At 49.7% G+C, this 15,657-nt stretch overlaps 1 protein-coding gene across 6 annotated transcripts in view; it reads right to left on the reverse strand.

Moving 5' to 3' along the window:
• SIRPA (signal regulatory protein alpha) overlaps positions 1-15,657 on the reverse strand; it is a 46,255-nt gene that overhangs the window by 17,879 nt on the left and 12,719 nt on the right. For 5 of the 6 annotated variants that reach the window (XM_003904962.4, XM_009216444.3, XM_031656625.1 and 2 more), the window contains 2 exons: positions 6,800-7,153; positions 204-521 (listed from right to left, as the gene is read on the reverse strand). In XM_003904962.4, the coding sequence (XP_003905011.2) occupies positions 204-521; positions 6,800-7,153 (672 nt within the window). Of the gene's footprint in view, positions 1-203; positions 522-6,799; positions 7,154-7,859; positions 8,244-15,657 lie in introns of those variants that run through there. The other variant, XM_031656627.1, reaches the window with a different exon arrangement.

Below are 15,657 nucleotides of genomic sequence, written 5' to 3' on the forward strand. Positions count from 1 at the left end.
ACCCGGTGGGTGGTCACCTAGCCACTGCCATTAAAATGTTAGTAAGTGACCGGCACATCGAGGGGCACGCGAGGTGGGCAGTTAGGAATTTAGGTTCTAGGCATTTCAAGCCCTGGAGCGAAAGTAGAGTTGGATGGGTGGAGGGTGGTGGGGAACGGGCTTGGCAGCCAGGTGTGGGCTTGGGCTGGGTAAGGGTCTTCTACCTCGGATGGTCTCAGACAAGTTGGCAGTCCCACGAAGAGGGTCCCCCTGCAAGGTGACGTGGGCCACCTCACAGATGACTTGAGAGTGAACATCTCTGCGGGTCAGCACCACCTTGGCTGTGCTGCGGATGCTGTAGGACACGCTCTTTCCTGCGGGGTCCACGTTGGTCTGGAAGTCTGAGAGCTCGTTCCCATTTTTGAACCATTTCAGGGTGATGTCTCTGGGAGAGAAGCCGTGGGACTCGCAGGTGAAGCTCACTGTGTGCTCAGCTGTGGCCCTCACTGCGGGGCCCGATACCACAGGGGCAGAGGGTTTGGCTACAAAAGGAGCATCGATAAACAGGAGACATGACTGAGATGACCATCACTAACGATAAGCGTGTGACACGTTAAGAACCTTCTGAGACATTATTTTTTATCCTTCCAATAATGTGGAAGGATTAATGAGGGTGGTGTCCTTATTCTCATTTTACAGAGCAGGATGCAAAGGTTGGGAGAGGTGAGGTCAGACAGTGTAGGGGCAGGGCCCAGAGGGAAGTCCAGGCCTGAGTTCAAACTTCTCCACTCCACACAGGGTGATTTCCACCAATTTGGGCACAGGATCAAAATTAACGATCCATCTCATCCTTGGTATTAACTCTTTCTACCCTGCCCCCCCGGAAACAGTGCCAACCCCAGAGAGAGCATTTATAGAGGTCAGTACAGGGAGTAAGCAGCAAAGTGGCACCACCCTGACAGCTGGAACCAGGCCGCTCAGCCCATGAGAGGGGCAGCCCGGCACACCCAGCTCCTTGTCTGTAAAACGGGACAGCAGCATTTCTCCTTCCTGGGATGCAGCGAGGATTAAATGAGGCAACAGAAGCAGTTTTGCTTTGGATAAACAGAAGATGCTTCACAAAAATAAGCAAAAACAGATCTAACTTTAACCCAGACTTTATTCATATCCAAAGCTCTCTCTTCAGGTATTTATGAATTTACTTCATATTTTTCATTTTCTCCACAAATATTCCAGCAGGGGCTAATCTGTGCCAAGCGCTACATTTGGAAGGAAGGAATACTTTTCTGAATCTGGGGTCTTCTTTGGGGTCAGCTTTGGATAGATATTAAAGATCACCAAGTGTGGAGAAAGCCAAAGGGGTTAATTTCTTAATTATCAATAATTGCACAGACACAGGGCACCCAAGCAGGCAGAAGCACTTCCTGGGTCCTGAAAGCACACAAATGGCTGAACCAGAACGTGGGCTGTTTCTCCCTGCAGATGGGCCCTAAACGTGTCTCCAAATTGCTAATTATTACCTTGTGCCTCCTAGCACAGTCACCAGGAAGCACATATCACACATACTCGCATTTGTAAATATTAACTTGCTCCCTAACACCCGTCAAACATTTTGAGGGCACAGTAAGGAGGGTGTCATTTGAAGAAGTCAAGTCATCGAGGCCAGCAGCCTGGATGTCCCCACAGGGCTGAGGGGCTGCAATCAGTTCCCATTTATCCAGGGCTTCTCTGGAGCTGGACACTGGCTGCTCCCTCCATGCCCCTCAGCTCGTTAATCCTCGTTCCATCTCTGTGAGGGGATCCTCGTGTGAACCCCTTTTAGGACGAAGCTCAGAGAGGCCCAGGGCCAAAAGTGGATACAAACCCCACCCTGGTAAGATGAAGGAGGTTGAATGCAAGCACAGAGCCTGGTATGTAGCAGGTGCTTAATAAATGACCCCTGTGCCTGTTATCAGGGGGTCTGGTCATTACTGCTTCTGAATCTACACATTTATCCTTTAGGCAGCAGAACAAAGCAGAGCGGAAACACCAAGAAAAGGCTCAAACCCTGCTCCCTGCAGCTCATGACAAACCCAAATGATAAAAGGAGCAGAAACCACCAAGTGAGGATTCTCTCCCCTTTTCTAAACAAGCCCCTCAGGAAACAAGTTTGGCGAATTGGCTTTCAAAACACAAACAAGATCACAGGCGCCTCCCTCCAGAGGAGCCATTTACGGAAGCTGGAAGCATTTTAAAGGAGGAGGGAACAGATTCCTCCGTGACAGCTTGGTGTGTCGAGGCAGGGTGGGTTCTGGGGCCGAACTGGAAGGATTTGCTGGGATTCCGGCGGTTGTTTAGACACAAACATTTTCAAGATAGAAGGTTCCCCCGCCCTGAGGTTGGATCTGAGCAGGGCTTTGTCTGGGGCCCCTACCTTGGCCCCTGTAGGCCCGTATTATAAGAGGGGGTCTGGCCAGGCCACTGGGGCCTCCAAAGAGCTGTCCCGGGTACATGTTGTTCAGAAGCATCCACAGCCTGAAAAGCTGTTCTCCCATCTGGCACCACAGAAGACCGTCTTTTCCAACTTGTCCTCTGTGACCTCCGGGTGTCTATCCCAGGGGTTCTTAGTCCTGGCTCTGTACTAGAATCTTCTGGATTAATTAAAAACTTTAGATGCCTAGGCCCATGTCAGGCCAATTGAAGAGGCATGTCTGTGGTAGAGCCTGGGATTGATTTCAAAGTTTCCCAGATGATCCTAAAGAGCAGCCAAGATTGAAAGCTACCTGAGCACACCCTAAGCACCGTTTCTACTTGAGGGCTGGAGGAGCACTGACCCATCTGAGGTTGCATGGCTTTGGCATTACAGAGCTCACATCTGTTGAACACTGACTGCAGGCCAAGTGCTGCCCTAAGCACTCTACAGGATTTAACTCATTCGGCCCCAACTCCTGGTCTGTGAGGCTGGTGTTATCACATACAAGTGAGGACACTGAGGCCCATGGTGGTGGAGTGCCTTCTCCCAGGTCACAGAGCCAGGAGGTGGCAGAGCTGGGATGTGGCCCAGGCAGCTGGACTCTGGCCACGCTCTCCTAACCACAGTTCTGCAGGAGTTCAGGGACAACCTGAACACCGCCACCATTCGAGGCTCTGTGTACAACCTCTCCAACCCTCACAGAACCCTTGAGGGTTGGCAATCATCATCACCATTTCACAGACAGGGAAGCTGAGGACTCAAGGGAAGCCAGGATTCGCCCAAGATCACATGATCTTGGGAAAACCCCATTGCTTACTAAGGTCTATCGTCTCCTCAGGCTCACTGCATCCTCATAACATCCTGGAAAGGTTGGTACCATTATCGACACTCTACACATGGGGAAACTGAGGCTCAGCAAGGGGAACTGGGTTGCCCAAGGTAACACATCTTAAAATAACACCTTGATGGCAGGGCGCAGTAGCTCACACCTGTAATCCTAGCACTTTGTGAGGCCAAGGTGGGTGGATCACCTGAGTTCAGGAGTTCAGGACTAGCCTGGCCAACATGATGAAACACTGTCTCTACTAAAAATACAAAAAACAACAACAAAAAAATGCTGGTTGTGGTGGTGGGTGCTACTCGGGAGGCTGAAGCAGAATCACTTGAACCCAGGAGGTGGAGGTTGCAGTGAGCCAAGATGGCGCCATTGCACTCCAGCGTGGGCAACAAGAGAACAAGAGTGAAACTTCATCTCATAAAAAAAAAAATAACACCTTGATTTGGGGGTGTCTACTCTGCACTGGGTGATTTATACACAGGAACTCAAATCCTTTCCATTCTCCCAAAGGAGTCCCTGATTATCACCAAGGGCAGCAGGGCCAGATCCTCATCCTGGCACTCTCTCCTTTTATAACAAGTACTATGAAGGAAGAGCCATTTCTTGACCCTTTTACAGATAAGGACTCTGAGGCTCAGAGAGGATACCTGTGTGGTGAGCAAGTAGGGGAGCCAAGGTTTGATCCCCACCAGCCTGACTCACAGCCCCTGTCTCTGTAACACTCAGTTATGCGTGTCAAAGTGTGGAGAAATGCTCCACTTTTTTCATTCCGAACTCTTGCAGTTCTATAGCAATAAGCATAGGCTGAGGCAGGAGAATTGCTCGAACCCAGGAGATGCAGATTAAAGTGAGCCGAGATCGCGCCACTGCACTCCAGTCTGATTCTACAGATGAGGAAACCGAGGCTGAGAAAAAGCAAAGGCACTGTCTCCTCATCCCCCAAGTACCCAATGGGCATTTCCAGCGCTCCCCAAGCTCTCGTGTCTATCAGTTGAGCAAGTGCCTGAACTTCATGAACCCTGACACTGACCACCACCTTCCCTTTTTCCCTTTGAGATCCTTGACTTCATGCAATTCTAGGGAGAAGCTTCCTGCCAGGGCACCCAGATCTGGTTACCCTATAGCCATAAACTGAAGTCAGTGGGCTCCTGACAGCCTGAGGGGAGAATATAAACTCTTGCTCCAGTGAGCCCCAAGCACCCACCAGGAAATGACTCATCTCCTTATCCTTAGTCCTCAGCACCATGAGTAGATGAGCATGTGGTCTGCTGGGCTGCAGGAGGCCCAACTCTGCTCCATGAATGCTGCTCAGTGATGTGCAGAGACCTGTCCTTCAGGAACAGGTTCCCATATCATGAGACATCTGCAGGACCTTTCTGATGGGGGCCAGTCCCGCCTACTCCCATAGGATTTGTTGTTTTGTTTTTTCTTTCTTTTTTTGAGACAGAATCTTGCTCTGTCATCCAGGCTGGAGTACAGTGGCACACTCTCAGCTCACTGTAATCTCCACCTCCTGGGTTCAAGCAATTCTCCTGCCTCAGCCTATGCTTATTGCTATAGAACTGCAAGAGTTCGGAATGAGAAGGGTGGAGCATTTTTCCACACTTTGACAAGCACAGCTGAGTGTTACAGAGACAGGGGCTGTGAGTCAGGCTGGTGGGGACCAAACTTTGGCTCCCCTACTTGCTCACCACACAGGTCTCCTCTCTGAGCCTCAGAGTCCCTATCTGTAAAAGGGGCAAGAAATGGCTCTTCCTTCACAGTACTTGTTATAAAAGGAGAAAGTGCCAGGATGAGGATCTGGCCCAGTTGCTGCTCCATGGCCTCCTCCCACCTCCCTCCTTTCTCATCCAGGGCATCATTTAGGCTGACAGCATGGCAAAGAGGAGTGAGCACTCTACTAGGAGTCAGCAGATGTGGGTCACACCTAGGCCACTTACTTGCTGTGACTGTCTAGGCACGGGATGCATCATCTGGGAACTTCAATGTCTCTTCCTGTAATATCTGCACAATCAGGATAAAGCCACCCTCCCTGCCTATGTCCAGGGGTTGTGGGGAGACTTGATTGTTATAATGTCGAGGAGGGAAATTAGGCCATCTCCACACACATTAAAACACACACCCCCTCTGATCTAGCAATGGCACTTCCAGTGGGCGTCTCCCACCTAAGGTCACACATGTATAAGGTCATCCACTGCAGGACTGTTTTAATAGCTCAAGGTTGGGGACAACTTACGTATCCATCAATGGAAGACTGTAAAATACATCTGACATTTCCATAAGCTGGAGTATTCTGTAGCTATTACACAATGCAGCAGGTCTCCATCCTGATACGAAATCTCAGTATCGAATGCTAAGGCTTACATTTGGGAGAGGTTTTCCAATCACCAATGGGTCTAACGGTCTGAATGTGAGTATTCTGAACCTTTAGGAAACTGATGAAAAGGAGAAGTGCTGGCTCCCTGCTTAGCGGTTCTGTTCAAGGAGCTTTCAGTCAGCATCTGTGATGCACCAGGCTCTTCTGTGGAAACAATGTCTAACACGGGCAGGAACGAGCCTTCCCGGAATCAGATGTGGGCTCTAGTCCAGATCCTGTCACCAACTGGTCCTGTGACTGTGGGCAAGGCCCCTGTCATCTCCTGACTTCAAGTTTCCACCTGTAACTGGGGGTTGGGCTGCATGGTCTGAGGGTCCTTCCTGCACTAATGTCCCAGGATCCGGAGTTAGAACGAGGATTCTGGTGCTCTGGCAGTAAATACAAAATGAACATCTTTGCTGCCTTAACTGAGAAACCCAAAGTCACCTAGAAGGGAGACCTCCTCCCCGGGGCGAGGGACATTCTATGATGACCCAGCTTTGTTCAGAGCCTTTAGTGACTGCATGAATCAGTCCCTAAACCATACAAGGGTTTTTCTAAAAGACCCACAGAAAATGCCCGAACCTCTGGCTTCTCCTCTTCACCAGGGCCATCAGACTAAACAGTAAATCTGTGCCTTTTAGGAATCTTCTCAGTTGATGTTTGGTGATGAAATAAAGGAAAGCACACCCCCGCTGCTCCCTGCCCTGGGTGGATTCTTATTGGAAGGGATAAGAACACAAGCTTGGTGGAGCCTGGCACACAGTAGGTTCTCAGGGAGTGCCTGTCGCATAGAGGAGACTCGGCCACACTGGGGGGAAGTGCTCTCTGGAGGCAGCAGGCGAGCTCTGGCCCTGTGCCTGGGCAAGTCACTCTATCTGTCAGTCCCCTCATCTGTGGAACCAAAGGGCTGGGCCCAATTTGAAGAGGCCAGGGCTACAGAGCCAGGCAGATGAAGGATGCAGATGTTCCCACCCTTTACCAGCCATGGAGCCTTGAGCAAATAGCATGACATCTCCAGGCCTCAACTTCCCTTATCTGTAAAAGGGGGAGACATTAATTCATGAAAAGGAGCACCCACCACCACACCTGATTGTTGCTCTAAGAATGGAGGGTGTTATTATTGAGTTATTGTCACACATCAGGGGACGAAGGAGGCCCATGCTGTACTCACCACGCACAGAGAGCTCAGTGCCTGCTCCAGACTTCAACTCCACGTCGGGGCTCCCTTTCCGGAACTTCACACAGTAGTAGGTGCCGGCATCTGCTGGGGTGATGTTACTGATGCGGATGGAAAAGTCCGTGTTGTTTCTCTTTGTGGGGTCTGAAACAGGTGTTACCCGGGGAAAGTGGCCTTCTTTCTGACTGTAGATTAATTCCCGGCCTGGTCCAACTCCTCTGAACCACTGGATGGGCCCCACAGGGATCAGGGAGGTCGCAGTGCAGATCAGAGTGGCCGACTCTCCAGCTGTGACTGACACGGACTTCTCAGGCTGAATCACCTGCAGCTCCTCCTCACCCAACACTCCTGGAAAGGAGCACAAAGCCGTCATTTTTTTTTTTTCATCCTTACATGATCCTCTGTGTTGCCTCAAGTGTTTATCAATGACTTTCATCGACAGGGTGCACACCAGGAGCAGGCTGTGAGGTCAGTATACTGCGTGTATTATCTCATTTAACCCTCACAACAAACCTGCAACATGAGCCTATATTCTAAGTGGGGACACTGAGGCACAGAAAGCTAAGTGACATGGCAGAGAGTGGGTTTGAATGCTTGGAACCTCTCTGGAAGAGTCACATCTGAGCTGGGCTCTCTAATTCTAATCTGAATGAGCCAGAAGGGAGCCTGATGTTCCAGACAGAGGCAACAGGCTGGGCAAAGTCTCAGAGAAGGGGGCCTGGCATGTGTGGGGCTCTACAAGGCGTTAGATTCTGTTTCCGACCTGGTCCAGGATGTAGGCCCCGAGAATGGAGGCTGTACTCAGCGGTTTGGATAGTAGGAGAATGTGGTTTGAGTTCTGGATCAGTGGCCTATAGCTGTGTCCTTGGGCCACCACTCAGGTGACTAAGAATATCCAATGTAGACTCATGCCAGTGTGTTTGAGTCCCCGCTTGGAGCCCAGGACTGAGCCTGGCTAGCAAAGTGCCACACAAATGCAAGAGCTGCCCTTAGTTTGCCCTTACTGCTCTCAGCCTTGGTTTCTTCATCTGTAAAATAGTTACTATGACCCCACCTCGATGGATCTCTGGGAGGATAAAATGAGCCAAGGCTGGGAGCAGTGTCCAAATGCAGCATCTGGTTTTTAGAGTCATCAGACCTGGTTTAAAACCTGGCTCGCCCTTTGTTCTTGTGGGACCTTAGTTTATCCATTGCTTTTGAGTCTCAGTTTTCTTATCTACAGGATGGGTAGAACACCCCCGAGGCCTCTGCTTTGTTCTGAAAAGAAAACAAGATCACACATAGAAGTCACTTAGCTGGGAGCCGGGGACTGAGGAAGATGTTGTTACCATACACTGAATAAACGAGGCGGCGGCTGCAGCTCAAACTTCACTCTCACCAACACCTGCTGATGCCCTGTGACCCAGGCCTCAATGTGATGGGGACACACTGGAGCTAGACCCAGTCCAGGCCTCAAGGGCTCCCAAATGGGTAGCGGGAAGGAGTTGTAGAGGTCAGCTGCAGGAGCCTGAGCTCCAATCAGAGACACTGGGGCACACAAGACAGGGACCCTGGGTGGAGAGACTGGGGTGCAGGGGAGAGAGCCCAGATAGGAAGAGGAAGGCAGGATGAGGTTGTCATGAGATGCGCTGAAGATGCTTAGGGACCGAGTGAGAACAGTTGAGAGCAAGGCACAGCCAGGGCCTTGATTCTGAACAAGGTGAGGTACAAGAAACAAAAAAAAGAAAGGCCAGGCGCGGTGGCTCACGCCTGTAATCCCAGCACTTTGGGAGGCTGAGGTAGGCAGATCACGAGGCCAAGAGATCGAGACTATCCTGGCTAACACGGTGAAACCCCGTCTCTACTAAAAACACAAAATAAATTAGCCGGGCATGGTGGCAGGCACTTGTAGTCCCAGCTACTCGGGAGGCTAAGGCAGAAGAATGGCATGAACCCAGGAGGCGGAGCTGGCAGTGAGCTGAGACCGCGCCACTGCACTCCAGTCTGGGTGACAGAGTGAGACTCTGTCTCAAAAAAAAAAGACGGATCATGATCATAAAGACCTCAGAGAAACACATGCCTAAGAGCTAGAATGGGGGAGAAGGAGAGAATGAGGTAGACAGAGGAGTGGCAGCGACCTGGTATGCAGGTGACAGGTGACTTGGGGCCCCAGTTGGACTCTCCACTGACCTTGTCCTGCCCTGACCTGGGCCACCTTTGCCTTGTACATCAGACAAGGCTGAGGCAGATGTCCAGAGCAGCCCCTCTGGCTCTGGCTGGGCAGGAGAGAGACCCTGTGAATTTGCCCAGCAACCCATGGCCTGGCACCACCCCACTGGCAGGGGCAGGGCAGCCAGGGAAAGAGGCTCACAGACCCCTGTCTGCCCTCACTGCAGCAAGCCCAGGGCTATCTGCCCATTGTCCTGCCTCTTTCTCCCATTCCCAGCCTCACCCAGTCTTGACTGCAAGGGATCACCCTTGGGGCCCAGTTCTCATGGCAGGTGAGTGGAGACTCAGAGTACCTAAGACCACTTCACCTGCTCTGGGTGTAAATATGACCATTTCGACTTTATTTTCCTGACCAATCACTTAAGACCTCAACTGCTTTTATTGTCAGGAAGTCCAGCTTCTCATTTCATTTCCATTTGAAGTTGAATATGGCAAGATCTTCATGGCACAGGAGAAAAAAACAGAACCCACAGTGGACAGAGGCCTAGCCAGCATCAGACAGCCTGAGAGGGGTGAGGCTGGTGGCCAGATGTGTGGGAGGCCCGTCCAGGCGGGGACATCAGAGGCAGCACCAGCAGCTGCCAGCGGCACTGAGCTAGGAACTTTCCCAGTAGGTCTGTATTTCAGTCTCGAGACTGGACCAACTGGAAAGGCTGCCTTGAGGAAGCACATCTGCTGGGGCCAGCAGGCCTGGGCAACAGCATAGGTCCCGCCTTAGCCACCTCTGGACCCACCTTCCCTGGACCCCCATTCCATCATCCACAAAGTGGGGTTCTGGCATCCACCCCAGCACAGTCATGAGGACCCCAACACGGTGGTAAGACTGCTGCATAGGTGCTGGGTAAGTTTTAATTCTCATTCCCGTTATCATCACATAGCTGTATTATTCATATATTTGATTTTCTCTGGATTGTCACATTTCCAATAGTAGGATGTAGGATCCACAAGAGACTGTTTCCAACCTCCTGCCTAAAACAGTGTCATCGATAAAAATATGCAGAATGAATACCGTAACGAATGAAGGAAGGATTTCGTCGGCTCCATGACCCTGGGCAAATCTCCTCTCTCTTCATGTGCTAAATGGAGTTGATACTGGCATATCTAGGAGAGGGTGCAGGCCTGGAGCCCGGGACTGAGCCTGGCTTGCAGTTATTATTATCCTTATCAATAACACCACACGGGGCTGTGAGTCAGCAGTTGGTGAGGGAGCAGGAGGCGCAGGAGAGGCTGCGGAGTCAGGCGTGCAGCATGTTGGAGCAGGGCTATTCTTGTGGTGCAGCCGGAGGCCTGTAATCACACCCCAGGCAGGCGACAATAAAATCTGGAGTTGTGTAGGGTTGGCTCCCCCATTTTTTTTTTTTTAGCTCCTCTCAAGCTCTCTCCACCAACTGCAGCCAGATTTAGGCGGCTTAATTAATTAGCTAGTGTTTATAAAGCGTTTGAAGAATTTTAAAAGTGCGACGTAAGTGCCAAATATTATTTTAATCTGTGTATGTGTGTGTTTTTTTCCAGTAGAGAGGTTTTTTATTTTATTTTTTCCTTGCTTGCTTGCTTTTTCTCTGAAGGTTCTGTTCTGAGAATCAGGCTTGTTAAAAATCACTCTTGGTTCTGGGTCTGGGGTCACTTGCTGGCCAAATTATTTTCTGCTCTCTCTTGCCCGCCTGGCAGAGGACGCAACTGTCCAGGGGCCTGAACCGTCTCAGGGAGAGGAGGGCGGCTGGGCAGGCATTCCCACGCACTGCCGGTGGGAGTGGAAATTGGAACATCCTTTCGGGAAAGCAGCTTGGCAGGATGAACCAAAGGTGTGAAATCTGTTCACCAGCCTTTGCTGGGCTGCTCCCTGAGGACGTGACCCCAGATATGGAGTAGGTTTCCTGTATAACGATCTTAAAGAGTTGGAAAAAGCCCAGACGGTCAATGATAGGGGATGGTTAAGTGAATTACGGCCTATCCCCTATGTGGAATTACAGCCAGCCGTAACAAGCCATTACCATGAAAACGGCGGTCATATAGAAATTTTCATGGCATCATTTTAAATAATATTGTGTTTATGCAAATAAAACCTGTTCATTGCAAGGCATTTAGAGAAAATAAAGAAGTATGAAAACAAAGTAATAATCTCACATCACACCATCAAAGATAACTGCAATCAACATTTTGATGTAGTGAAAATACAAGTGAAGAAAAACAATCTAACATCATACCTTTAGGTAACTAAGAATATGTGCAGACATTTTGCTTTGTATTCACTTAAGTGTTTGCATGAAAATAAAAAATTGAAAATATCCTAATATCCCAGGAAAGGAGACTGGCTGATCCCATTACAGTGAATCCACTTTCACAGCTATAGGCCAAGTCTATAGCCATGAAAATGATGGTACAGAATTACAACAGAAATGTGTTACAAGATCAGAGTCTGTTACCAAGTGGTAGATCCGGTGTGATCCCAAACTCCCAGTTTTGGGGGAAAAAATGATATTAAAGAGTAGCCATGATTATTTTGAGTGGTAGATTTACATGGAATTTTGCTCTTGTTTACGTTTTCTGTTTGCACTTCTTTCATAAGAAAAAAAAGATGACGAAAATCTAGACTCTCTGTATGATCATGACTTTGTAAAATAAAACTATATATAAACAACTGGAGGGTATTAAACAAAGCTATAAAAATGTAACTTTCTTTGGATCATGAATCTAAACCTCACGAGGTTTTTCTCTTTTTTCCCCTCCTACTTTGGGCATTTTTCAGCTTCTCTAAATTGGATGAACACAAAAGAATATTTATAGCATCTCATTTTGTTTTTTAAAAAACTGTACATGTAATGATGTATGTTACCATATGTGTACTGTTTGAATGAACCTCTCCTCCAGGGATTTAGTCTGTTTTGTTCCCTGCTGTTTCCCCAGCTCCTGCTACTGTGGTTGGCACAGTGTAGATGCTCAATAAATATTTGTTGATTGGTCAATCGCATGTCTAGAGAAAAAGGTTTGCAAGGACGATAGGTTAAACATGGCACTGTTGTGGTGTGTTACATCTGAGAAATGGGACTGAGGTAGCATGGGGGTTGGCATGTTTTCTTATTACTTTATAATAAATCATATATTGTATTTTTTTTTTGCAGTGAACATTTATTGGTTTTGGAAAAAAGTTAAAGTAATGAAACAAAACACATGAACACGTTTTCTAAGGGGAGAAGTCAGCACAGTGGGTGGTCACCATGTTTATTGTAAGAGCAACTCAGTGTCCACAGGAAGGGCAGTCAGTGCTGCATTCTGGATCCTTCCGTGTGCCAGGCCCTGAGCTAAGAGCTGTGAAATGGCTGTGTCCCTGGCCTCATGGAGCTTCCACCCTCGAGGCAAAGATGGATTTCAAAGAAATCACTCAAATGATCACATCCGGAATATACCTAACACCCTTAGGCAAGAGGCTCCTGCTGGCATCTTAGATCCCATCTCCTGACCCCTTGCTGTGACCTGCTTCTCCCGCCACATCTCCTTTCTCTTCTTTGAACTGGCCAAGGATGGTGCGACCACCTGCATCGAATGCCACTGAGAGATGTAGTAAGATGAGGGCTGAGAACTGATCACTGGGACTTAGAAAATATATTTGATTTCTTAAAAAACAATGTTCGTGTGTGACTTTTCAGATTAAAAGACGAAAATAATTTTCATAAAGAGTAAAAAAACTATGCATAGTCACTTTTCTTTTTCTTTTCTTTTCTTTTTTTTTTTTTTGAGACCAAGTCTCACTCTTGTCACCCAGGCTGGAGTGCAGTGGCGCGATCTCAGCTCACTGCAACCTCCACCTCCCGGGTTCAAGTGATTCTCCTGCCTCAGCCTCCCGAGTAGCTGGGGTTACAGGCACCTGCCACCTCGCCCAGCTAATTTTTGTATTTTTAGTGGAGATGGGGTTTCACCATGTTGGCCAGGCTGGTCTCAAACTCCTGACCTCAGGCGATCTGCCCGCCTCAGCCTCCCAAAGTGCTGGGATTACAGGCATAAGCCACTGCACCCGGCCCACATAGATACTTTTCCTAATAGAAAAAATATCAACTTAGAACTGAAGCTTGAGGTGGGGGTGGGGAGGGCTGCCTTGCCCGGGGGTGTGAGTCTTCCAGAAGCCTGTCTCATGGGGCAGGGATAATGAAGCTAACAAACACATTTCCCAAGAGCCAGCCTTGCCCAGGTGCTCACTGCCATTGCATGGGAGCTTGCCCATCCCCTGGAAGCAGTGGGCCACCACAGCAGGAGTCACAGGGACAGGCTGGAGGCCACCTGTTTGGATTCTTTGTAGATTGTTTGTTTGTACTCAAGGATGGCCAGGGCCTGGGAGGCTATGGCTGGAGCTCTGGCAGTGCACAGCGCTCAACATTCTAGAGTGGCTGCAGTGATACCCGGCTCCCTTCTTCCCTCACCATTATTGTTATTCAGCATCCTCAGAAGGCTGCGATTTTCCGCCCCACACTTATAGCAGCTCCTCATCAGGGGCTGCCTCTACTATCTTCTGGGTGTGACTTAATGCTGTGTGCAAGAGTATGCAGTGCAAGAGTGTGCATTAAAGAGGGTGCTCACAGGATGTAATACAGGACCTTGCAATAGCACATGTGAACATAAATGTGCATTAAAACAGATGCATACAGGATATAATAAAGGGCTATGCAGAGAACATGTGAACATTAAGTGTGCATTAAAGCGGATGTACACAGGATGTAGTACAGGGCTTGCAATAGAACATGTGAATATGAGTGTGCTGAGTGTGCATAAGAGTATGCACATGAGAACACATGTGTACATACATGTATGAGTGTACAGAGCATAAGCATCTGCACACACATGTACACATGGGTGGGCACAAGGAGGAGTGTGAAAGAGACGGTGCCTGTGTGCCGGAATATGTCAGAGTGCAGCACAGGAGTGTGTCTGAATGGGGGGCTAGGGATCATGGGTGTGGGCATGTGAATTGTGTGCAGGAGAGTGTCTGAATCACGGTGGCCTGGGCATGTGTGGGAGGGTGTGAGTGTGTGGGAGGGTGATGCAGGAGTGGCATGCACGTGAGTGTGGTGTGTATGTGTGTGTAGAGGGTGTGCGTGTGGGGGTGGCATGTGTGTGACAGAGTGGTGAATGCGTAAATGTGATTGTGAGGGTATGCGCACTGACAAGCAGGGAGGTATGCACATGCCACTATTTGTGTGCACCCCAGGTGTCCATGTGCCCGTGTTTGGGAACGTGTCCAGCTGGGAATGTGCCTGGCATAGATGAGGTTGCTGTGTAAGTTTCCACAAGCACAAGGGTGATGGAGGATGTGAGAAGACACACTTCCCTCAAGTCTGCCATGGGCTCCTGGTGGTCAACAGCCTGTGTGGTAGCTGTCTAGGGTCCTGCCCTTGATAGGAGGTGCTAACCTTTCTAGAGCACCTACTTACTATGTGCTGGCCACAGGGCACAGCAGTGAACAGGCCAGCCCAGAACCATCTGCTGGAGCCCATGACCCCATGCAGGGAGGTGAAAGGTAGCTGGGGCTGCATTCATGGTCGGGGCTGCACCAGTGGATGGCTGCATGGATGCTGCAGTTCCCAAGAAGAGACCTTGGGGATCCAACAGCCATGACTACACAGCGATTTCCTCTGGAGTCAGAATGATTCATTGATGCCCTCTCAAACCTCACTCTGCTGCCAGACCCTGTCCTAGATACCATAGAAAACAGAGCTAAATAAGACAGGCCCTTGCCCTTGAGAATATCTTAGCATGTGGGGCCGTCCTGGACATGAGCAATGACCACGCACATGGCGATCAGTGTTGCAAGAGGAGGTCTGGGGATGGGGTTCTGGAAGAGTGAAACCCAGGAAGACTTCCTGGAGCTGGTGGCCCCTGAGCTAGGTCTTAAAGGTTGAGAGAGGCTGGGGTGAAGGAAGGCATTCCAAGAGGAGGTAACCACATGAGCAAAGATGCAGAGGTGACAGGACTCAGGGTAGAGTCCATGGAACATGCTCACTGGCTATAAGGAAGCTGAGATGGGGAGGACCTGGGACTGGGCTGACCTAGCGCCCTGAAGGATGGTTTCGGTTGCCCATCTGAAGAACAGGCCAGCACTGGGAGCATTCTGCCGGCACCATTGGATACACCCGTTGGGCAGGGACAAAGCAGGTGCTGCGGTAGAAACTGCTACCTGCATTGAAGCCACCAAAAATGGGGATGCATGTGGCCTGGTAAATGAGCTGAGGGCTGGCCCAGGGCTCAGGGTCCCCACTCCTTCACCCTTGCCCCGGGTAGCTCTGAGAACTCAGTGCTGTGCCATATCCCTGCAAGGAAGGGGCAGACTCTGGTGGCCCCTTCCATGCAGTAGATAAACTAAGGTGGTAAGACCGTCCGGAGCTCGGGCTCTGGGACCGGATGACCTTTATGTCTTGTCTCTAGCCGGGTGATTGGCAAAGCCACTTTTCTCTAAGCCTCTGTTTCCTCACCTGTAAACAGGAAATGCAGCTCCCTCCCTCCCCAGGTCAGATGCTCTGTGGTTAGAAGTGCTGGACTGAAAATGAGGCATTTCCTTGACTCCGTTTCATCTGCGTCCCACAACCCATCTGTTAGTAGATCCTGCTGGCTCAACTTCTAATACATGGCCAGACCCTGACCTCTTCTTACCACCCTGA

The sequence above is a fragment of the Papio anubis genome, chromosome 16, assembly GCF_008728515.1.
Source record: "Papio anubis isolate 15944 chromosome 16, Panubis1.0, whole genome shotgun sequence".
Taxonomy (NCBI): Eukaryota; Metazoa; Chordata; class Mammalia; order Primates; family Cercopithecidae; genus Papio; species Papio anubis.